Source organism: Pundamilia nyererei, unplaced genomic scaffold (genome assembly GCF_000239375.1).
Source record: "Pundamilia nyererei isolate P.nyererei 1_Seehausen unplaced genomic scaffold, PunNye1.0 scaffold00074, whole genome shotgun sequence".
Taxonomy (NCBI): Eukaryota; Metazoa; Chordata; class Actinopteri; order Cichliformes; family Cichlidae; genus Pundamilia; species Pundamilia nyererei.
In genome coordinates, this window is record NW_005187475.1 from 2,547,981 (window position 1) to 2,568,223 (window position 20,243).

At 39.6% G+C, this 20,243-nt stretch overlaps 1 protein-coding gene across 5 annotated transcripts in view; it reads left to right on the top strand.

The window, feature by feature from the left end:
• ryr3 (ryanodine receptor 3) overlaps nt 1-20,243 on the top strand; it is a 110,954-nt gene that overhangs the window by 68,094 nt on the left and 22,617 nt on the right. For all 5 annotated transcript variants that reach the window (XM_013911887.1, XM_013911888.1, XM_013911889.1 and 2 more), the window contains 29 exons: nt 1,265-1,538; nt 1,680-1,794; nt 3,610-3,742; nt 5,491-5,594; nt 6,392-6,527; nt 7,779-7,962; nt 9,059-9,161; nt 9,272-9,392; nt 10,112-10,281; nt 11,679-11,899; nt 12,325-12,415; nt 12,628-12,768; nt 13,324-13,487; nt 13,584-13,662; nt 13,851-13,940; nt 14,483-14,626; nt 15,533-15,595; nt 15,693-15,768; nt 15,867-15,990; nt 16,308-16,423; nt 16,529-16,596; nt 16,691-16,812; nt 16,945-16,994; nt 17,076-17,136; nt 17,271-17,509; nt 17,826-17,907; nt 18,907-19,037; nt 19,197-19,315; nt 19,716-19,914. In XM_013911887.1, the coding sequence (XP_013767341.1) occupies nt 1,265-1,538; nt 1,680-1,794; nt 3,610-3,742; nt 5,491-5,594; nt 6,392-6,527; nt 7,779-7,962; nt 9,059-9,161; nt 9,272-9,392; nt 10,112-10,281; nt 11,679-11,899; nt 12,325-12,415; nt 12,628-12,768; nt 13,324-13,487; nt 13,584-13,662; nt 13,851-13,940; nt 14,483-14,626; nt 15,533-15,595; nt 15,693-15,768; nt 15,867-15,990; nt 16,308-16,423; nt 16,529-16,596; nt 16,691-16,812; nt 16,945-16,994; nt 17,076-17,136; nt 17,271-17,509; nt 17,826-17,907; nt 18,907-19,037; nt 19,197-19,315; nt 19,716-19,914 (3,720 nt within the window). The remainder of the gene's footprint in view (nt 1-1,264; nt 1,539-1,679; nt 1,795-3,609; nt 3,743-5,490; nt 5,595-6,391; nt 6,528-7,778; nt 7,963-9,058; nt 9,162-9,271; nt 9,393-10,111; nt 10,282-11,678; nt 11,900-12,324; nt 12,416-12,627; nt 12,769-13,323; nt 13,488-13,583; nt 13,663-13,850; nt 13,941-14,482; nt 14,627-15,532; nt 15,596-15,692; nt 15,769-15,866; nt 15,991-16,307; nt 16,424-16,528; nt 16,597-16,690; nt 16,813-16,944; nt 16,995-17,075; nt 17,137-17,270; nt 17,510-17,825; nt 17,908-18,906; nt 19,038-19,196; nt 19,316-19,715; nt 19,915-20,243) is intronic.

A 20,243-nucleotide genomic window follows, 5' to 3' on the forward strand; every position in this document is an offset into this window, starting at 1 on the left:
GATTATATATAATTAATGCCTAGTCAGTCCTTTTGGGATGGGGATGATTACTTTCATTAACTGACGGTAACGCTCATTCACTGTTATAAAACTTTAAAGCCAGTAATTTGTCTCTAAAACTTTTGCTTCCTTATTCTTTTGATGAAAAGCATCGAAGCGCCTATTGTTGATTTCACAGCATTGTTTAATTAGTCAGATTACTCAGAAGTTATAAAAACTTGGAATCATCCATAAGGCTTTTTGTTTTTTTTTTTAGTTTGCCAACAGCTAAGGAGCTTATTTCCAAGATTTAAATGCCAGCTTTAATATCAGCCGCCTTGGCTTGAACTTGTGATTAAATTTGTTTGTTTGTTCCTCTCTTTATATTCCTGCATCACTCTAGCGTGCTTCAGATATGCTGTCAGCATCCTCATAGACTCATCAGGAGATGATTGTGGGGTTACATCCAATATATTGACAAAATATTAAAGCTCCCAATTAGTTCTGACTAATAGACTAATTTACATTTTCTAAGAGCTTTAATTAAGCCAATTCAGTTCATGGTTTATGCTGACTTTGGAGTACAGCGCTGTGCCAGTGCTCATGTCTCTATATTTTTGCCTGTCATTTGCAGATTAGCACGCAGACTGCGTAAGATTTCAGTGACTCCCTTGTGAGCCATGGTTTGAGATGATTCAGAGCAGATGTGAATTTGCAACACTTTCACCTTCAGGGCATCTACACCGTCTCGTGTGTCATTATGATTCTGCTTGAATCCGGCCCTTTGTTTTAAGCAGATGTTGCGCTATTTGGCTTAAACGCTCAAGGTTCAGCGATGGCTTTGGAATTGCAGTGTTTTGAGAGGTGCAGCATTTAGCTACAACTTCATTGCAGCATTTAGCTACAACTTCATATGACTTCAAGTTTTTCTCCACTGGTCCTTGTTTTATTGGTGCTTGGCATCGTTAAGAGGTTTCATGAGACTTTAAGATAAAGTTTAAAATATACAGTTTTAAAACCTATACTACAGTTTAATTAGCTTGTCTTTGTATATCTCTGGAACAAAAAGAGAAAAAATAAAGAGCATATCATCCATCTTTCCTAATGAACAATGCTTTTGAAGTGCCCGGTCCATAGATTTTTATTTTTTCTCTAATTTGCTCATTCAAAGGTTTGAGAGACAACAAATATCAACTGAAGCTTTGACAGATACATGATTGTAGAGCAACCCTTATTTACTGCTTCTATTTCTCAATTTAAGAATACTGAACTGTCTCTTCTCCAGCCAACCTGAAGGAGCTTATCTCCCAGACCATAACCAGTTGGGCTCAGGAGTCTCACATTCAGGACTCAGAGCTGGTGAGAGTGATGTTCAGCCTGCTGAGGAGACAGTATGACGGCATCGGGGAACTGCTTCGGGCCATGAAGAAGTCGTACACCATCAGTGCCGCATCTGTGCAAGATGCTATTAACCTGCTGGCATCTCTGGGTCAAATCAGATCTCTGCTATCAGTGCGAATGGGCAAGGAAGAGGAGAAACTCATGATTGATGGGCTCGGGTAAGAAAATATATTATGATGCGCACACTGTTATAAACGATAAAAACAATGCCCGATTCTAGAAATATATCATTGTGAACAGTGTACTCTCCCGCGGTTACAGTACTGTGGGCTTTATAAATCGCTTTCTTGTGTTCTTAGCGACATCATGAACAACAAGGTTTTCTACCAGCATCCTAATCTGATGAGAGTGCTGGGCATGCATGAGACAGTCATGGAGGTCATGGTGAACGTGCTTGGGGGAGACAAGTCACAGGTGAGCTTATTATTGCTCATGTTTTTGGTTTTCCTTGACCACTACAAACTATCGAGTCAGTCCTTTTTTAATGGATCGTATTCATTGAAACTGTTAACTTTTTAGTCATCCAATCTTAACTCTTGGAGAAGTTCTTTAAAACTCCTTATCCTGTTCATAACTTTTTAAAGAAGTTTGTACAGGTTTTTGACGGATTCTTATTCGTTATGTGGCCTCTTTCACCATAATTAGGGGTACAATTCATCATGATTAATGTGTAGATTATGTTAATAAAAAGTGGTTATAAAAGGAAAAGTGTTAATGAAAGCTGTTGTCTATACAAAATACAAAAAAAAGAAGTTTCCATAGTTGTTCAGAGCCCCGCCCACTTTCCTCACATTCCTTATTTTGGTCAATAATTAGCCTTCAAGCCAAAAATATTCAGTTATGAATTAAATGTAGCAAAAGGAGGAGCAAATCATCAATTTTAAAGAACGCAAACAAGCGTGTTTTTGTTTTGGGTATTTTTGCTTGCAAAATGACTCATACAGTAAATCTGTTAGCAAAACATTTGCAGGTTAATTTTCTGTTACAAAGCTTCGTTTTAGGGGAAGAGTTTGAGTTTGTGACTGACAGAACTTTTAATGCTTAATAAGTTGTATACCGATCTCAGGAAAACAAAAGAGGCTGAAGCGAGCCAAGAGAAACTGCTTAATACCCAGAAAAACCGCAGCGTAATAGAGAGGACAGAGGAGTAAAGGTATCAGAGGGGTGACAGGAGGCCACTCAGACCTGTCCTTTTTGGGTGGTGCTGACAGAAGCTGGAAGAGCTGGTTGCGATTTAATGCTGCAGCCAGTGCCAAGCTTGAAGTGAACCTCAGACAGACGGACCTCAGGGAGACATTCAGACCTTCGTGTCTGTCTCTGGCACTGTGATCGCACAGGCTCCTAGCATAAATTCCTGACTGGTTTCATGCCACTTGATACGTGTACCTCGCTCGCTGTGGCCATATACAGTGACAGTCGTGAATATAGATCAGGTTTTTAATATTTGCTGTTTGATTACCGCTGATGTTGTTTCAGTCGTGGCATGGTGCTGTATATTATGAGATTGTGCGAGTCATAGGTTTTATCACGCAATCAAGACAGATGGTTTATAGAATATTATGAAGGAATAAATCTCTGAACTCGGACACTGACAGAAAGTTTGCTCCCGGTCACGCACAGCAGGACCGCATATGGGGAATCAACAAAGAAACTTGTTAAGCTGTATATTCTCAAAGTAAAATTGTTTGTGCTTTCAAAGTTTCTGTCAAATCTGCCTTTAGAGGTGGAAGCTTTGGCATGATTGAAAGTTCAATATTTGTCAGTTGTCTGATAAGTGTGATTTTCTGTGCTGTGCATTTTTGCAGATTGTAATCTGCCTAAAGTAAAATGGGGATTTCTCTCCTCCTCTGCTGTCAATTACTTTTTCTGCATTTCTGCTACAGAGCAAATGACTCTAGTGATTTATGCTCAGCCTGAGGCTTGGACTGAGCCCATGTGAGGACTTAGAAAAATGAGGATGGCACAGATCTAAAAGCATTAGATGCAAAAGGTCTTGAAGGTCAAACAATTTTTCAGTTTCTGTGTTCAAAACAGGAAATAGATTTTATTTATTGATTCCATGATACTCTTTATGATAGTTTAGATACCTTTATCAGACCCAAGCATCTAGTACTCTGCATCCTGTAGTGACATTAAAAAGAATTCTAATATTTCTGAGCTCCTACTGCAGCTTATTTGGGGCTATTTGGCTGCAGATTGATCCATACAGTCTACTTTTTTCTTCCACAGGAGATCGCTTTCCCCAAGATGGTAGCTAGCTGTTGTCGCTTCTTGTGCTATTTCTGCCGTATTAGCCGGCAAAACCAGAAAGCCATGTTTGACCACCTGAGCTACCTGCTGGAGAACAGCAGCGTCGGATTGGGTAAGTATATTTTGCCTTTTCATTATTTATTTGAAAAAAAAAAACTCAACTTAACTCATTCACTGCCAATGGCTGGCAGTGAATGAGTTAAACCCATTGACTCATTCACTGCCATTGACGGCTATAGACGTCAATGGCAGTGAATGAGTTAATTTATGCACAGCTGTCTTAAGACATTGACTGGGCCATTGCAACACATTGATTTTTCATTTTTAGTCATTATGTTGTAGAATTGTTGCTGCATTTTGGACCATTGCTCTGCTGCATGACCCAACATCAGCTGAGCTGTAGCTGTTGGACAGATGGCTTCCTATTTGACTCTAACATGCTTTGGTAAACAAAGGAGTTCATGGTTGCCTCAATGACTACAACATGCCCAAATCCTGTTTCTCTTGGGCTTTTAGCATTTTTTCTAAGCATTGCACAGTCTGACCTTGGGATTAGTTTGCAGGGATGTCCACTCCTGAGAAAAGTTTTGTATGCTTCTGAATAATCTTCTTCGCTGTAGAATGATGAACTTCAAACTAGAAATGGTCTTAGAACCCTTCCCAGATTGACGGGCAACAACAGTTGTCCCTTTAGGCCAATTCTATTGTCTTTGCTCCTCCTGGCATTGCGTTAACACACTCCTGAATGTTTCAGACCAGCAAAGCCTCTGCATTTATGGAGGTGCTCACACTTGCTGACGATTAGGTGCATTCGATGAGCAACACGTGGCTCCAACTTCTTAATTCTATGAAATCTGTAAGGGTGTACTTATGTTATTCATACACTTCTTTGACATTGTGACTCAATTTTTGTTAAATATATACTGCTATGTTGTCACGTATAGTACAGGTTTGGAAGTATTTACCTAATTTTAGAACCTGATGAGGATTAGATGGTTTTATTTATTATGTCCTGATACATGAAAAATCTGAAATTGAATAGATTTTTTTTTAATATGAAGGAAAGGAACAAGCTGGGGCAAAAACAGACAGTGGAGAACACACTGGTTATGAGGATGCCTTGGCATTTGAATATGTTCCTGAGTATTCTCCATACTGCGTCAATTAAACTTTTTTGCTGCTACATAATGTGTGCAGAAACCAATAGTTGCTACGGGCTACAACAGTTTTTTTCACTGCAGACTTATTGCTGATATTGTGGGAAGCAGCTGGTGAAGAAGAGTAACAGGCTCGATTTCAAAATGCCAGTATGTCAAGTTGAAAGTGTAAGGGGCACAGAGGGAGGCAGCTGATAGAGAGAAGAATGGCGAGCAGTAAATGAGGGTTATTTAGGCGTGCAGAGCAGGACATGAGTCACAGAGATCTGTGTGCCTGTGTAACACGTAAACTAAAGCACCTGGCTCTGGAAGAGGACAGGGTCACATGATCTGAAGAGGACAGTTGAATGAAAACACACTAGTTGTTGCCCTTATTATATGACGCTTTTAGAATTTGCATCTTTTACAAGCCACGTTTTCCTATAAATTAATAATATGTAACATAGTCTGCATTGTGCTGCAATATTAAGTGGTTTTGTAGTATCTGCTCGACTGCAATGACGCTTTAAAAATGGAGTAATATTGCAAAAAGGGCAGGTGTTGACAAACTGATTAATGGGACCTGGTATTCTGAGCTTCAAAGATGAAGACTGGAGAATATCAAGATTGATGTGCTGTGTCGGTACACTGCCCCCTGTTGTTTAATGCAGAACTAATGCAAAGTTTGCTCTGTTGCTGACGGCCTGTTTCTGTGTGTGTTTAGCCTCTGAAGCTATGCGGGGCTCCACTCCGCTGGATGTCGCAGCGTCTTCAGTGATGGACAACAACGGTCTGGCGCTGGCCCTGGAGGAGCCTGATCTGGAGAAGGTTTGATGACGAATGAAATCGCAGCCTTACTCAAAGAAATACTCAACAGCACAGCTAAAAATCACACAGCACTTTATGTTTGCAGGCTCATTAGATTGTAGCCAGTTTCTATTCTGACCATAACTTGTTGTTGTTTTAGCAGATGTAGTGTTTAAAATTAGTTTGGAAAGTTGTGAATGAAACTGAACTGTACAACTAGCTAAATGTACAACCAGTATACTGATCACATGTTCATATTATCATCAAATACCAAAACAGATTGTGCTATAAAACATATGCAGGATCCATTTAGTTATTTATAAAGTCAAACATTAAGAATTAGGGAATTATGTGGATACAGGATCTTATTCACTGTCTAAACCTTGCATTGCATTCTGCTGCTAGGTTTATTCTTCATCTTGAAAGTTTTTGCCAACACATTTCAGGCCACCATGTTGGTTTTGGTTTAAAATCTGGCTTTCGCCAACCCACAAGACATGTTCTTCCAATTATGTGCAGCTCAGTGTTCATAAAGTTCGAGGAGGCCACAGAAGAGGAAGAATACATGCTAATCATCTGTCAATACTAGAACGCAGTGCTACTCGGATGACACATACAATTATAGAGGAAGCAAGTCAGATAAGAATAGAAAGCTCAGGCCACCAAAGTTTTCTATGAAAAGTGCTGAATGATTTTGTGACAGCTGGAAAAGCTTAGCTCAGCAGAGGCTTTCAAGCTGTCACTGTTGCTGACACTGAGTCAGAAAGACAGTGTGCCATTATAATACCCAGGAGTGAAGCAGAATTGCTTGACCGTAGGTGGTGACATACCTAGCAGGCTGTGGTCTTCAGAGCTGCGCCATGCTGGTGGCTAAGGGATACCCAGACCTCGGCTGGAACCCCATAGAGGGAGAGCGCTACCTCTCATTCCTGAGGTTCGCCGTTTTCTGCAACGGTATGTTTTATACTGAGCACTAAGATGACTTTTCATCCCTGGCAATTCTGTTCCTCTGCTCGTTTTGGTGCAGTGATATACTTGGCCCTTGGTTTGTTTCACAACAAAGCATGCCGACTGCACCCATCAGCATGCTGATTAGAAGTGCAACAGACTGGAAAATGTTAAATAAAGCAGGAAAACATTGCTTGTGGAGTTATCCTGTAAACACAGAAGTTTTTTTGTCGATATCTGAGTGTACCATTGTGTGAAGCCTCCGCTTGTACCCAAGCCTGATATACATGACACCAGAGGCTATCTTAAAGTTCAAAGAGGCTTTAATTGTGGCATACATTTGAGTATACACGTGGTCAGTTCGACTTTGTCAGGAGAACAGACGAGGTCAGACACCAGGCTAAACCTATATGGTGCAAGGAATACTTAAAAGCTGAACACGTTGTATAAAGACAACATGGGAATGAGAAAGGAGACAGACAGGACAGGGGGAGGGGAATTTGGCAAGGGGTAAGCAAAGCAAACAAAACAAAAACTATATTTTATATTGAGTGTTTTCATATATTCGTATGTGGTAAGGATATTTGGTGGATACATATTTATGTGGCGCTGTTGTGTTATGTGTGTGATTTATGATTTACTTGATTTTTGTTTTTTATTCGAGTCTTGTTTAATATCTGGATTTTAATTGAATGTGCAAAAACTAGTTACCGTGCAGTGTGTTACATAAAAAGTATTATTACAAACTAGAAAAACGTTCCCATAGCTCCAACCTCCCGAGGACACCCCCGAGATGCTTTTTAAAGACATTTTAAAGAAAATATAATCGAATTAAGTGGCTGAATATGTGTAACTGAGCAATAAATAAGTATTGAGATAAAACAAAAAAATGGCATCGCAACAAAGAAACAGTCTAGGGTGATTTTACTGCATCTGTATAATTGTGAGTATTGTGTATTAAAGCAGCAGGGGATTTAACAGTGATGCTGTTTTTGGAATAGAAATGAAAAACTGCACAGAAATTTAAAAAATCCACTGGGGAAGGATGCCAGGGTCCTGCTGAGGACTCACGTGGAAATGTGAGTCGGCTTTTCCTGGATAAAAAATGTAGCGGTGCTTTAGAAGCTGCTGAATACCACTTTCAGGGGTTTTACACTCTAGCTGACTCTCACCTTTCCTTTTGGGGATAATAACAATTTTCCTTTCCATTGGTCTGCTTTTTTTCCTCCTTTTTTTTTTTTTTCTTCCTCACACCAGGTGAGAGCGTGGAGGAAAATGCCAACGTGGTGGTGAAGCTGCTCATCAGACGTCCAGAGTGTTTCGGCCCAGCCTTGAGGGGCGAGGGAGGTCAGGGTCTGCTGGCTGCCATGGAAGAGGCCATCAAGATCTCTGAAGATCCTGCCCTGGACCTGCCCAAGACTCCTGCTGGAGTCACTACTGGGTAAAAACGACACCGGCTCTTTGTTTTCTTTTTCCACAGTGTTTAAAATATACTGAATCAGCATTTTTATCACCACGAGACACTAAGAAACCCATTCAGAAACTCTAAAACCAGTCTCTTGTGATTAAGGCTCTCATTATCTGGGTCTCTGTGTGAAATGTTACTTTTAGTTAGATTTCCCTGTGTGCTTAGCTAAACCAGCATTATTCTTTGTTGCTAGACCCTCAAATAGAGCCATATCACATCACGGGAAAAGAGATCTAAGTTTATTTCATTGCCTTTGCCCAGCAAGAGAACAGTGAAGAGAAAGAGAGAGGTAATTGCTGTTTGAAAGTGGAGTTTTATCAAATAATTGTCTTTTGTTCTCTCTCTTTAAAAAAAAACAACAAAAACCTCCTACCAAAACAAGAAAATCTTCTTAATTTACTCTTTATTTAGCAAAATATAATTTACTTCAGCAGCTAAATTCACATTCATGTGTTTGAAGACACATTTAAGAACCACAGATTTTTTTTTTAAGCGATCATTTATCTCGGATGACTTTGACATTTTTTTAAAAAGAGGGGAAAAAATGAAAAACTTTTTCAACAACTGGAAAGTCTTATAATGCAACTGCAACCCAGGTGTTATTAAAGCAAGTCTTGAATAAAAAATATCAGAAATTTTAAATCATAATTGGAGCCTAAGGACAGTATAAAAAAGGTACTTTTCTGGAAGAATATGTAAAAGAAAGGAATACATTATCCCTGGCATTGGCTGTTTGTCCCTGCCTTTCTACATAAGTATACAAAGCCTGTAACACTGACTGAATTTTAATGTTGAAAGTTTGTATGGCCTGAAGTGGGGAGAGAGATTGGAAAGCTGCTCAAAATCAATATGTGTAACAGAATAGCCTGCAAGGAGATCATGTATTGTGCCAAAACATTATTATAAATGCTCACAAAATTGCCCAATTTACTGCGCCTCTGTTGACCGCCGTATCCTGAAACCACCCTGCAGAGCTCGTCTGCAACTTCCAAGAAATGTTTCTCGTGTTCAGGATAATATTTATTATACTGTGCGTATAATTTTTATATAGTGTGTTTGTCTGTTTCAGGTCTGGTGAGGAGGAAGGGGAAGTGATTCACATGGGCAACGCCATCATGTCCTTCTACTCTGCCCTCATTGACCTGCTGGGACGCTGTGCTCCTGAGATGCATGTAAGGCCTTCGACAACAGCCTGAGCTGAAGAATGAGATTCTGTATACTGTCACAGGGACTCTTATGAGAAAGAGATTGTTTTTGTTTTGTGCCTGTGCATCTCTTACAGCTTATCAATGCAGGTAAAGGTGAGGCGCTGCGTATCAGAGCCATCCTGCGCTCTCTGGTTCCCACTTCGGACCTGGTGGGCGTCATCAGCATCCCCCTCAAAATGCCTGTCGTTAATAAAGGTATGCCGGTCTAAGTTTGCTTTAGGCAGTTTCTGATTGTTAAAAGGAAACGCATAAACAGAAGTGAATTAAGGTGAGACGGGATGTCTACCTGGGGAAAGAAAAATGTTGTTTAGTTTAGATTCACGGCTGAAGGTGCACGGTAGTCTGATTAAAAATCTAATTTATACTCTACAGGCAAACCCGGGCTGCTGTAGATCACAAACAGTTTTTGCCACATCCTGCTGAACAAACATGCCGCATTACCTTACTGCCTTTCGGCAAATAATAAAAACTCTGCCTGGTACAGCATGTGTGTCGTGCTGCCAGATTAAGGAAGCTGAAATAATTTCATAACTCTGCAGAGTATCATCACAGCTCTGCTAACTGGACGTATATTATTGTAAGCGCCTTTGCAATGGCAGGAGACATCACTTAGGAGAGAGCCTTTGCTTCCCTCTACATCTCTGTGGAAAACCAATATGCCTACATTGTGTTTTTACTACCTTTCTACTTTGTGCCTTGCTTATAAAATTATGGCTTACAACGATGCTCAACAGCAAGAACACCAGAAAATAAATACATTTCACATTTATGCTTGGTTTCCTCAGCTTATCGTGTCTGGGATTACATTTCCCTTAAACTCTAAAGCCTAATTTTATTCCGAAATCATGTTACATTTGAAACTTTCTTCAGTGAATCCCTTTCATTGGTTTTTGTTTTGCTCCACCAACCTTCAGATGGCACAGTGACCGAACCGGACATGTCAGCTTGTTTCTGTCCCGACCACAAGGCCCCCATGGTGCTCTTCCTGGACAGAGTTTACGGCATCGAGGACCAGAGCTTCCTGCTCCAGATGTTGGAGGTTGGCTTCCTGCCTGACCTCCGAGCCTCGGCGTCTCTGGATACGGTAAGTCCTAGAACATTCACGACACACACACACACACACTTTCACCTTCAAAGTCCCATTTTGTCAATGACTACCTGCCAAAGAATTTGTATCCACTTCCTGAAAAAGTACATTTTAGTCTCTGCAAATACAAAGGATGTAAGCTCTAGTTGTACCTGACAGGTGTAATCGTCTCTGTCGTCTCTGCTCCTGTTACATTTTTGAGATCTTAAGTCTTTTGTCATTTACTGATAATGAAATGAAGGTTTCTAGTTTGCTCATCAAATGTGCCACAGAGGGAATAAATCTTATCAAACATGAGCACCGATTGCTCAGAACAGTTACTAAGCCTGTTGCAAATTTTCAGAAATATTAACATAATATTCGGCCTACTGATCAGGTCACCCTTAGCTTTTAAACAGTTCAGTATAAAAACTTCACTCAGACTACATTTTTTCATAACCCAGTTTATCCGGTCATTTGCTACACAGAACGATCTGGGAAGTTGCGAACACTTTGAAAGAAATATTTTGGTTGAATTATCCATTTATCAGTCTAGCACAGATTAACAGTCAATCAAATCAATGAGCCAGAGGATCCTGAAAGTGGCAAAAGGGTAAAAACAAGCTGCAGACCGAGGAGCTTTGATAGATGATAAAAAACTAGATATAAAGTTTGGATTTTCTTTGGTGAGTTTTTGCTCCTTGTAAGGAGAATTTGTGCATCGAAGGTACACACTTGGAGTCATTTAAAATGACTTGACAGGTGATAAAGTGAACCCTTGCTCTCATCACACTTACTACATACCCAAAATATGTTATGTATGTCTCATGTATAGTCTATGGATCAAATATAACGCAATATAGTCTAAAACAGCGAAGTAATTATCAACTAGTTCAATTATGGTTATTTTCCTTTAGTCCTTTACTTTGCTCCGTTATTATTCTTTTGTTTTTTAAAGGGAGAAAATTGTGAACAAATTCCCACCTTCACTGCTCTTAGTACAGATTCATTTTCTACTAACAAATTGTCTTTCCATTATTTATGGTTGAATGGCTCACAGTAAGCAGTTTCCAGTTTTGAAAAGTATCCATCCGGAACTTTTTACATTTGGAACTTAATTTACATGCAAAAGGTAAATGACACCATCACAAACACCACCTGTTGCCCACAAAAATAACAAGAAGCTACAGAAAGACTTCTCAAACTTTGGTTTTAATGAATACAGTTATCCCCGCCTGTGACATCAGTGGAAATTGAAGCTCTTCAGCTTTGCTGTCATTTTCTGCTATTAGAGAACTGCATAATATTTACATTTGGCGGAACCTATAATCACTTCCACCTTCTGTTAATCTCTGCGTGTAGAGATTGGGCTGCTCTTCCTTTTTCAGTTACATGCATTGTTCTCTGTCTCACAGGAGGCGTTGAGCACCACAGAGACTGCGCTGGCCATGAACAGGTACATCGGCTCAGCTCTGCTGCCTCTGCTGACCCGCTGTGCCGCTCTCTTTGGCAGCACAGAGCACCACGCACAGCTGGTTGACTCCACGTTGCAGACTATCTACAGGCTGTCAAAAGGCCGCTCACTCACCAAAGCCCAAAGGGATTCCATTGAAGAGTGTCTGCTGGCAATCTGCAAGTAAGGCTTCTTTAGCTTTATTTAGTCTTAGCTGAGTTAAATTAAAGAAATCTGGATTTTCCCCCTGCAGGACATTAAAAATAATGCAGGTTTAGGGCACTGGCTTCACTTTTCAAATCTTTCAATGGTTGCATCTTTTGTTTGTGTGTAAAATTTTCAAATTTTGTGTGATGGTAGAAAATTATAGCAGCTCAAGCTGCTTTAATTTTGGTGTAAATTTAACACATTTAGCGTGACCTTGATCCATGTCCTTACCTGGACTCGTGCAGCATGGTGCGTAGAGTATATACCTGCCACATACGCAAGGTTACAACATAAAAATTTTCCTTCTCACAGTTCTTAAAATATTCTTGGATGTGAGCACATGCACATAAGAGAAAATCATATTCCGCCTACACAGATGTAATTCTGCACTTATTTCACAGACACCTGCGTCCCTCTATGATGCAGCAGCTGCTCAGACGTCTGGTGTTCGATGTTCCAATGCTCAATGAATATTGCAAGATATCTCTCCGGGTGAGACGCAAAACACTTTCTTGTTAATATGTGTTTGATGTATGAGTCAAAAAGGTTATTGAAGAAATAACACAGGCAATCACTGGAATGTAAAATTTGGGAACCCGTTGTCTTCCTAACTTCCAGAGTTAAACAACATGATTGTAGCAATCGCAATTGGAGTGTAAAAATATTCAGGAATTTTTGTGCGTGTTTGTGTTTCTTATTTCTAGCTGCTGACCAATCACTACGAGCAGAACTGGAAGTACTACTGCCTGCCATCTGGTATGGGCAGCTTTGGTACTGCCTCTGAGGAGGAGCTCCTTCTCACCAAGAAACTCTTCTGGGGAATCTTTGACTCCCTTTCTCATAAGGTACAGCCAGGAATTTATTTATAAGTATTTATTATTAAAGATGAGCTGGCCCAGTGTGCATAGAGCTGTAAAAATTCTCTGTATTTTGCGTATTTGTTGTTCTCCGAGAATGAACCAGGACTAGAAGTGGTATTTTTCTGATCCGCATTTTTGCAGAACAAATGTTTGGTAGCTGAGTTGTGCTTGTAAAACTCTGTTCTCCCATATTTAAAATATATATATTCTTATTTATTTATTTCTTTAAATCTTGAGGTTTCAACACTTGAGTGTGGATCTCCTGAGAGAAAAGTTCTCAGTAGTCAGAGGCAGTGAAGTGAAAGCTCAATGAAGTGCTTGTGAGCAGTGCAGCTGAGGCAAAGCCAAATCAGATGAATCATTTATCAGTCTGTGACAGGTCACTACATGGTGCAGACTTTTCCAGCTTTCATTTTCATTCTTTTTTGGGAGGGGGGCTGATCCTACTCTGCTCCACTGTAGTTGTCTCAGCAGACACACATAAAAGTGAAATGGTGAAACTTCTAAGCACCCCTTTCCCTCTCTTCTTACATTTTGTAGAAATATGATACTGAACTTTTCAAAATGGCCAAGTCATGCCTGTGTGCAATCGCTGGGGCCCTGCCTCCAGACTTTGTGGATTCCAGTTTAGGTGCAACGCTGGAGAAGCAGGCATCAATGGACGCACAGGGTAACTTTGACCCCAAACCCATCAGCACTGCCAAGTAAGTGTTCTAAAAATGCAGCCTTGTTAAAGCAGCATGTTTCATGTCATGTTTTTATTTATATGTTATGACTTAAACACAATTTTGACTTTTCAGTATCTCCCTTCCTGAAAAACTTGAGTACATTGCCAACAAATATGCAGAGCATTCCCATGACAAGTGGTCCTCAGAGAAGGTTCGTGCCTTCGTGTTCTCAGTGTCTTCTTCACTCATGCTTGGAGTCGATTTATGTTATAAAAATCCAAAGAAATGCAAAGTTGTAATTGTACTTTGTAGTCTCAGTCATTTTACTAAAACAGTTTACATTTCATGGTTTAATAAAATGCGAGATGGTGTAATTAATTGAAATAAACTGTGTTGCAGATGTCGGTGGGCTGGAAACATGGAGACACTGTGGATGAGCAGGCCAAAACCCATCCACTCCTGAAGCCCTATAAATCTCTGAGTGAGAAGGTACGTGCACATTAGTGCTCACACAGCTGAGAAAGCTGGTCACCCTTGTTGAAGAATGGCACCTTGACAGCTTGAGAGTATTTCTGATGAGGCTTCAGTGGCTGGATCAACCAAAGGGGCAAATGCACCACTCGGCTTTTGTGTCAGGTGTTGGGTCAAAAACGAGAGGTGAAGGCCAAATATACTCTGTAAGATAAACTCTAAAACTCCTACTAAGGTAGCCAGAAAATATGCAAGGGTGGAGCCACAGACAAACAAATTCATACACTATCAAAGGTGGACAGACACACACACTTATGTTCTGAAAACTCTCTGAGGCGGTTTACTGAGACGGCAAGAAAAAAGCCACATCATAAGTAATGATTTTACAAGGACATTTTTATCAGAAGTTTGAAAAGAAATACATGTGTGTTTGTTTGATTTTTGTGTAAATGTTTTCACATTTTGTTAAGCTGTGACATCTGGTCTATAGGCCTATTCTATATAGCCTGCATGTCTTCTACAGGACAGAGTGTTAGACTGTGAATGTGTTCATTCTGTAGGAGAGAGAAACATATCGCTGGCCAGTGAGAGAGTCACTGAAGAGCATGTTGGCTATGGGCTGGAACATTGAGAGGACCAAAGAGGGTGAGGCGATGTTCCAGCAACGAGAGAGCGAAAAACAGCGGAAGATCTCGGAGTCCCAGGTAACACATTTATAAACGTTTCCTTTTGTGATGCATATTTACTATCTCATCAACTGACAACAATTCCCTAGACGCTCCTTTTTCATTTTTCCGTCTTTGGTGATTCACGCTACAGAAAGCAGACATCATTTATAACAGGAGCCCATTAAAAAGTAAATAGCAGGACCACTGTTGTCATGCAAGAATAATAAACACCAAACAACAGTCCCAATGGCTTGTATCAGTAATGAATACAAGTTTAATGAAGGCTTCATTTCTCAAGACCACTTTTTTAATGGAAATCTGTGTTTTGGGAACTGAGAAATGTCTGCTTTGTTTTTAACTTAAAGAATAAAGAGTCTTTTTTGATCCATAGAGAGTTCAAAGCACGTACTGTAGTAAAATACATAAAAGAAAATATTCACATTTTTTCAGACTGGAGATATTTTTACTGCTAGTCTTTTCAGCGTAGCATTTAAAACACACATTTTAAGCGTGGGTAGGGATCATTTTTATTGAGTCAATGAACAAAAATTCTACAATTAACATTTAGCAGATCTTAAGAAATATTCAATTAAAAGCCACTGATGCAGAAATGCAGCATGGAAAAGACTTGACTATGAGTAAAGTGTGGATATATGCATATATTAGCATTTTGTCTGCAACATTTACTTGCAGATGTCTTTTAGTAGCCTAAATGATAAATCTGCTAGATCCAGGAGGGATGACAGCAGAAGGGCAATAAATGAATTTTCAGTCTGTTAGCGATATTGGCAGTTAAAACTTCTCCGTTTGCTGTTCATAAATCACAGCCATCCATCATATCCTTTCATCTGTATTATCTTTTGCTGTTTTTTGTTAGCTTTTGCACATTTTGCCAGCTAAAACGCTGATTCAAAAGCAATTTGCTTCTTTTTTACTTTGTAGATTAATGGATTCAGTCCCGCTCCAATGGATCTGCACAATGTCACCTTGTCGAGAGAGCTGCAGGTTGGGTTTCATTTGACTCTTCCTAAATGTTCCCATGTATCTTCTAATACAAAATACAAAAAAACTGAGAAAAGCTGCACTTTTTCTGTTTCTGCAGGGCATGGTGGAGGTGGTTGCAGAAAATTACCACAACATCTGGGCCAAGAAGAAGAAAACTGAGCTTGTCAGCAAAGGTGTGCAAATCGTAGTGAAGTTTTATGAACAGCAGTCGAGGTGTTATTTATTTGTGTTCAAAAGAAAGCGCCTGAAATGACTTTTCAATCTTGTCCAGGAGGAGGGACCCACCCACTGCTGGTACCCTATGATACCTTGACAGCTAAAGAGAAGTACAGAGACAGAGAGAAGGCCCAGGAGCTCTTCAAGTTTCTGCAGATTAGCGGCTATGCCATCACAAGGTCAGCCTCCTAATGCTCACGTTTTAAAGAAATGAAAATTTAGGCAACTGTATAGCACTTTACCAGTGCTATACTGAAAACTTGGGGAAAATCCTAATGAGCACTTCTGCTACTATGGATGCTTGTTTCCACTACTGGAAAAAGCATTTTTTGGCTGTGTTGCTGTCTCAAAATTTTCTGTTATTATCTCAAAATTTACAGTTAGTACCTTAAAGTTTTGACTTTCTGAGTCAAACTGCTGAGTAAGTTGAAATTTTGAGATAATAAACCAAAGATTTGACTCTTGACTAGTAGTCAGTAGTGTTTCTGTCTCACAGAGGCTTGAAGGACATGGAGCAGGATTCATCATCAATGGAAAAACGCTTTTCTTACAAGTTCCTTAAGAGGTTGCTGAAGAATGTTGATTCTGCCCAGGAGTTCATTGCTCATCTTGGTAAGTCTGCTGCATTTTTATACGCAGATGCTGATGTACTTTTTTTTAGTACTGTTCAGTGCTAAAAGCCTTGGCTGACATTGGTGTTCAACATCGTTAATCCAGAGGCGATGGCCACCAGTGGGAAGACCGACAAATCCCCTCATGACCAGGAAATCAAGTTCTTTGCCAAGGTTGGGAGCTCTGTTTGCAGCTGAGCCACTGATGTGCTGTTGTAGTTACTTTTTTTTATTTTTATTAATTAAAGTGTTTATTTCTTCTCCCCAGGTGTTGCTTCCCCTGACTGATCAAACATTTAAAAACCACTGTCTGTACTTCCTGTCTACGCCTAGTAAGAACCTGAGCAGTTGTGGTTGTGCCTCCAATAAAGAGAAGGAGATGGTCACCAGGTACTGTGATCATGTTTTTGCTGATCATTGTGTTTTCTTGTATTTTCATAAAGCCCTTTCTTGTTTTCTTTCATTCGGTTGCTTTTTCCTAACATCTTCTTCAGTTTCGTTCTTACTTCCTTTCTTTTCCAGTCTGTTCTGTAAGCTGGCAGCTCTTGTCAGACACAGGATTTCTCTCTTTGGTAAGGTTGCTTTGGTTCATATGTTTGTGTGGCTTTTTGTTTGCAATCCTTTCGAGTATCTACATTAAATATATCCCACAGGAAGTGATTCAGCAATGATGGTGAGCTGTCTGCACATCCTTACTCACTCACTTGACACAAGGTAAGTGCGTATTACTTCATAAGACTTGTAATAAAGCTCAATAAAAGACACGCATGTATTATCTTTAAACCACTAACTCATAAAAAAAGTATTTTTGCATGCATACTAGCCTTTCTGTTCCCTCCTTCCTACAGAACAGTGATGAAGACTGGCTCGGAGCTGGTAAAAGTCGGGTTAAAGACTTTCTTTGAGAATGCAGCAGAAGACTTGGAGAAGCTGCTGGAGATGCTGAAACTGGGAAAGTTCATGCAATCCCGTGCCCAGATGAAGAGCGTCAGTCAAAGCATAAACTATGTGACAGTGGCACTGCTGCCTATCCTCACTGCCCTCTTTGAGCATATCAAAACATACGAGTTTGGAGTGGACTTGCTTTGTGAGTTTCCATGCTCAGTGTTTGCTGTTCTCGACTGTCTTTTTTATAGTTTTTTTTTTCATACTGTAGTTATTCATCATAGTTAGCTAAGAGAAAAGTGAAAAGAATAAACAAAATACAGTTAAATACACCAAAAGCGAGATGGGAAATAGTTGATTTAGCCTTCTTTATATTCCCAGTTTGCACAGAATTCTTATTATATGGATTTTCTAATAGGAATATTCTAATATACTTTCCTATTTTTTGTACTGGTTTTCCCTCAAAGTTTCTAATTTCTTTTTGCTGATGTTTAATGGATGCATGTTATTTGTTTCAGTGGATGACGTCCAGCTGTCTTGCTACAGAATTCTGACATGTTTGTACTGTCTGGGAACAGGAAAGAACTTGTTTGTGGAGAGGTAGGAGGCAAAACTTTTCTAATACAGAAAATCGGTATTATACACAGGTAAGTATGATATGGCTGACAAGATGTGCACTGTAAGATGGACCCACACACGCGATGGCTGTGTTCACAGTTCTCAGTTTTTATTGTCATGTACACACACAATGCCACAGTCTCCACTTAGCGCTGGTCTCAGCTCACACACACACCATGCTCGTCTTTTGCTTCACTACGAAAAGAAGCTGAGCCCAGGACCACACCTTTACCACATGCACTTATTAAATACTTCATTGTTTAATGATGCACTTTGATTTATATGGCACATTTTATGGGAAAGGGCATCTGTTACAAAATTAAGGCAAAAATCAAGCCTACTGTTTAAGTTCAAGCTTTCATTAAACCAGTCTGATCCTCAATCTTGGAAGATCACCTGATCTTAAAGTCAGTTCACATAAGCTGACACCTTTCTTTGGATCCAGTTGATAATTTCATAGCTCCTTTAGTCTGCCACAGCTGCTGGGCATCTGCAAGCCACTTTGCAACCCACCTCCACCCAAGGATCTCCTTTTCACTCTGTTTCTTCTGTAATCATTGTAGTGGTCTTGACTGAAATGATACATTTTTGTATTTAATATAGATCTACTGAAAATAGTAAATAACTAAATAAATAGAAATTTTAAAAATGGTTCCCCAAAACTAACATCTTAAAAAGCTGCTCTCAATGAGAAACTTTCAGCCAAGTCAAACTGTAAAAATAACAGCGGTGAAGTTTTAAAGTTTTTGACTGCAAACAGGGGAAAAGGGGAAAAAAAAGTGTTAAAAAAAAACCAAACAAACAAACACAAGCCAAAAAATATGTCTTTGCCTATTTCCGGCACCTGTAAAATCTTCCACCTACAAGAGTAACTTGCTCTTGTACATTTTGACATTTGACTTGTGTCTTTATCTGTGTGCTTATTTTGCATAAGTAATATCACACTATGCAAATTTCCATGTTGATTTGTATCATAAATAGGCATCTGCCAGCACTGGGGGAGAGCCTGGCGATTCTGGTTGGAGCCATGCCCGTAGCTTTCCTGGAGCCTCATCTAAACGCTCACAACCCACTCTCAGTCTTCAACACCAAGACCCCTCGAGAGCGAGCCAGTAAGAATCTCCCTGATCCTCATTTTTATTTTAATTTGATTGTTACTATATAATGTCTTTTGATAAATATATACTATTATTAACTTGGCGGTTTTTAAGAATGCCAGCTTTCAGATAGAATCTCTGTGATTAATCGCAGCGATTGTTTTCCTGTTCTAGTCCTGAGTATGCCTGACACAGTGGAGGAGATGTGCCCAGAGATGCCTCGTCTTGACAAACTTCTCAAAGACGTCAATGATGTGTCAGAGTCTGGTGCTCGCTATAGTGACATGCCACAGGTCAGAAGAGTTTATGGGATATTAGTATTATTAAACAAACATCTGGATTATTTTTTATTGCAACTGCTGACTACTTTACATGCTATTAGTTTGTATTATTGGAAGTGCTCAATCCAATGTGAAGTATAAAAGGTCAGGCCACTGGAAGTCAGGCCATCTCAGCCTCAGCTCCATTAATTTTGATTGTTATTATAGTTATTATAAGTGAAATAAAATATTAACTATCCTTTTAATCAACTGGTATTTTATTTAATATTATTGAATAAATGTAAAATACGACATACAAAAAACATAGCAAAAATATAAAATCAATTCTGGAAGCTGTGCATTGATAATCTCACTTATGTCACAGTACACACACTCTGATTCAGACATTCAGCCTTCTGCCCATTTGCTGCAGGTTATAGAGGTAATCCTTCCCATGCTGTGTAACTATCTGTCCTACTGGTGGGAGAAAGGTCCAGAGAACTCGCCCCCAGATACTCAGTGCTGCACCATGGTGACCTCTGAACACCTCAGCATCATTCTGGGAAATATCCTCAAGATCCTCAACAGCAACCTGGGCATTGATGATGCTCCTTGGATGAAGAGGATTGCCGGTAAGCCTCCAGTATTATTGTTAGAGAAGTCAGTAAATGTATTCCAGTCGCAGGATTCTAATAAGTTATTTGGAGATGCTGTCTAACATCTTTTTTCCAGGGACCAAGGGATGACTTTTCACCTGTGCTCTTTAAAACTGTGACTCAGACCTTTTGCAAAAGCTGGCTTATTATTGTTTACAACTTGCATAGTTCTCACTTCTGTATAGCTGTATATCTCAGATTTCTGTAAAGTTATTTATTTCATATTCTGTATAGTTTTTCATATTTATATCCTGTTCATATCCTGTACATAGCTTGTACTCACTACAGCCTGTACATACTTATAG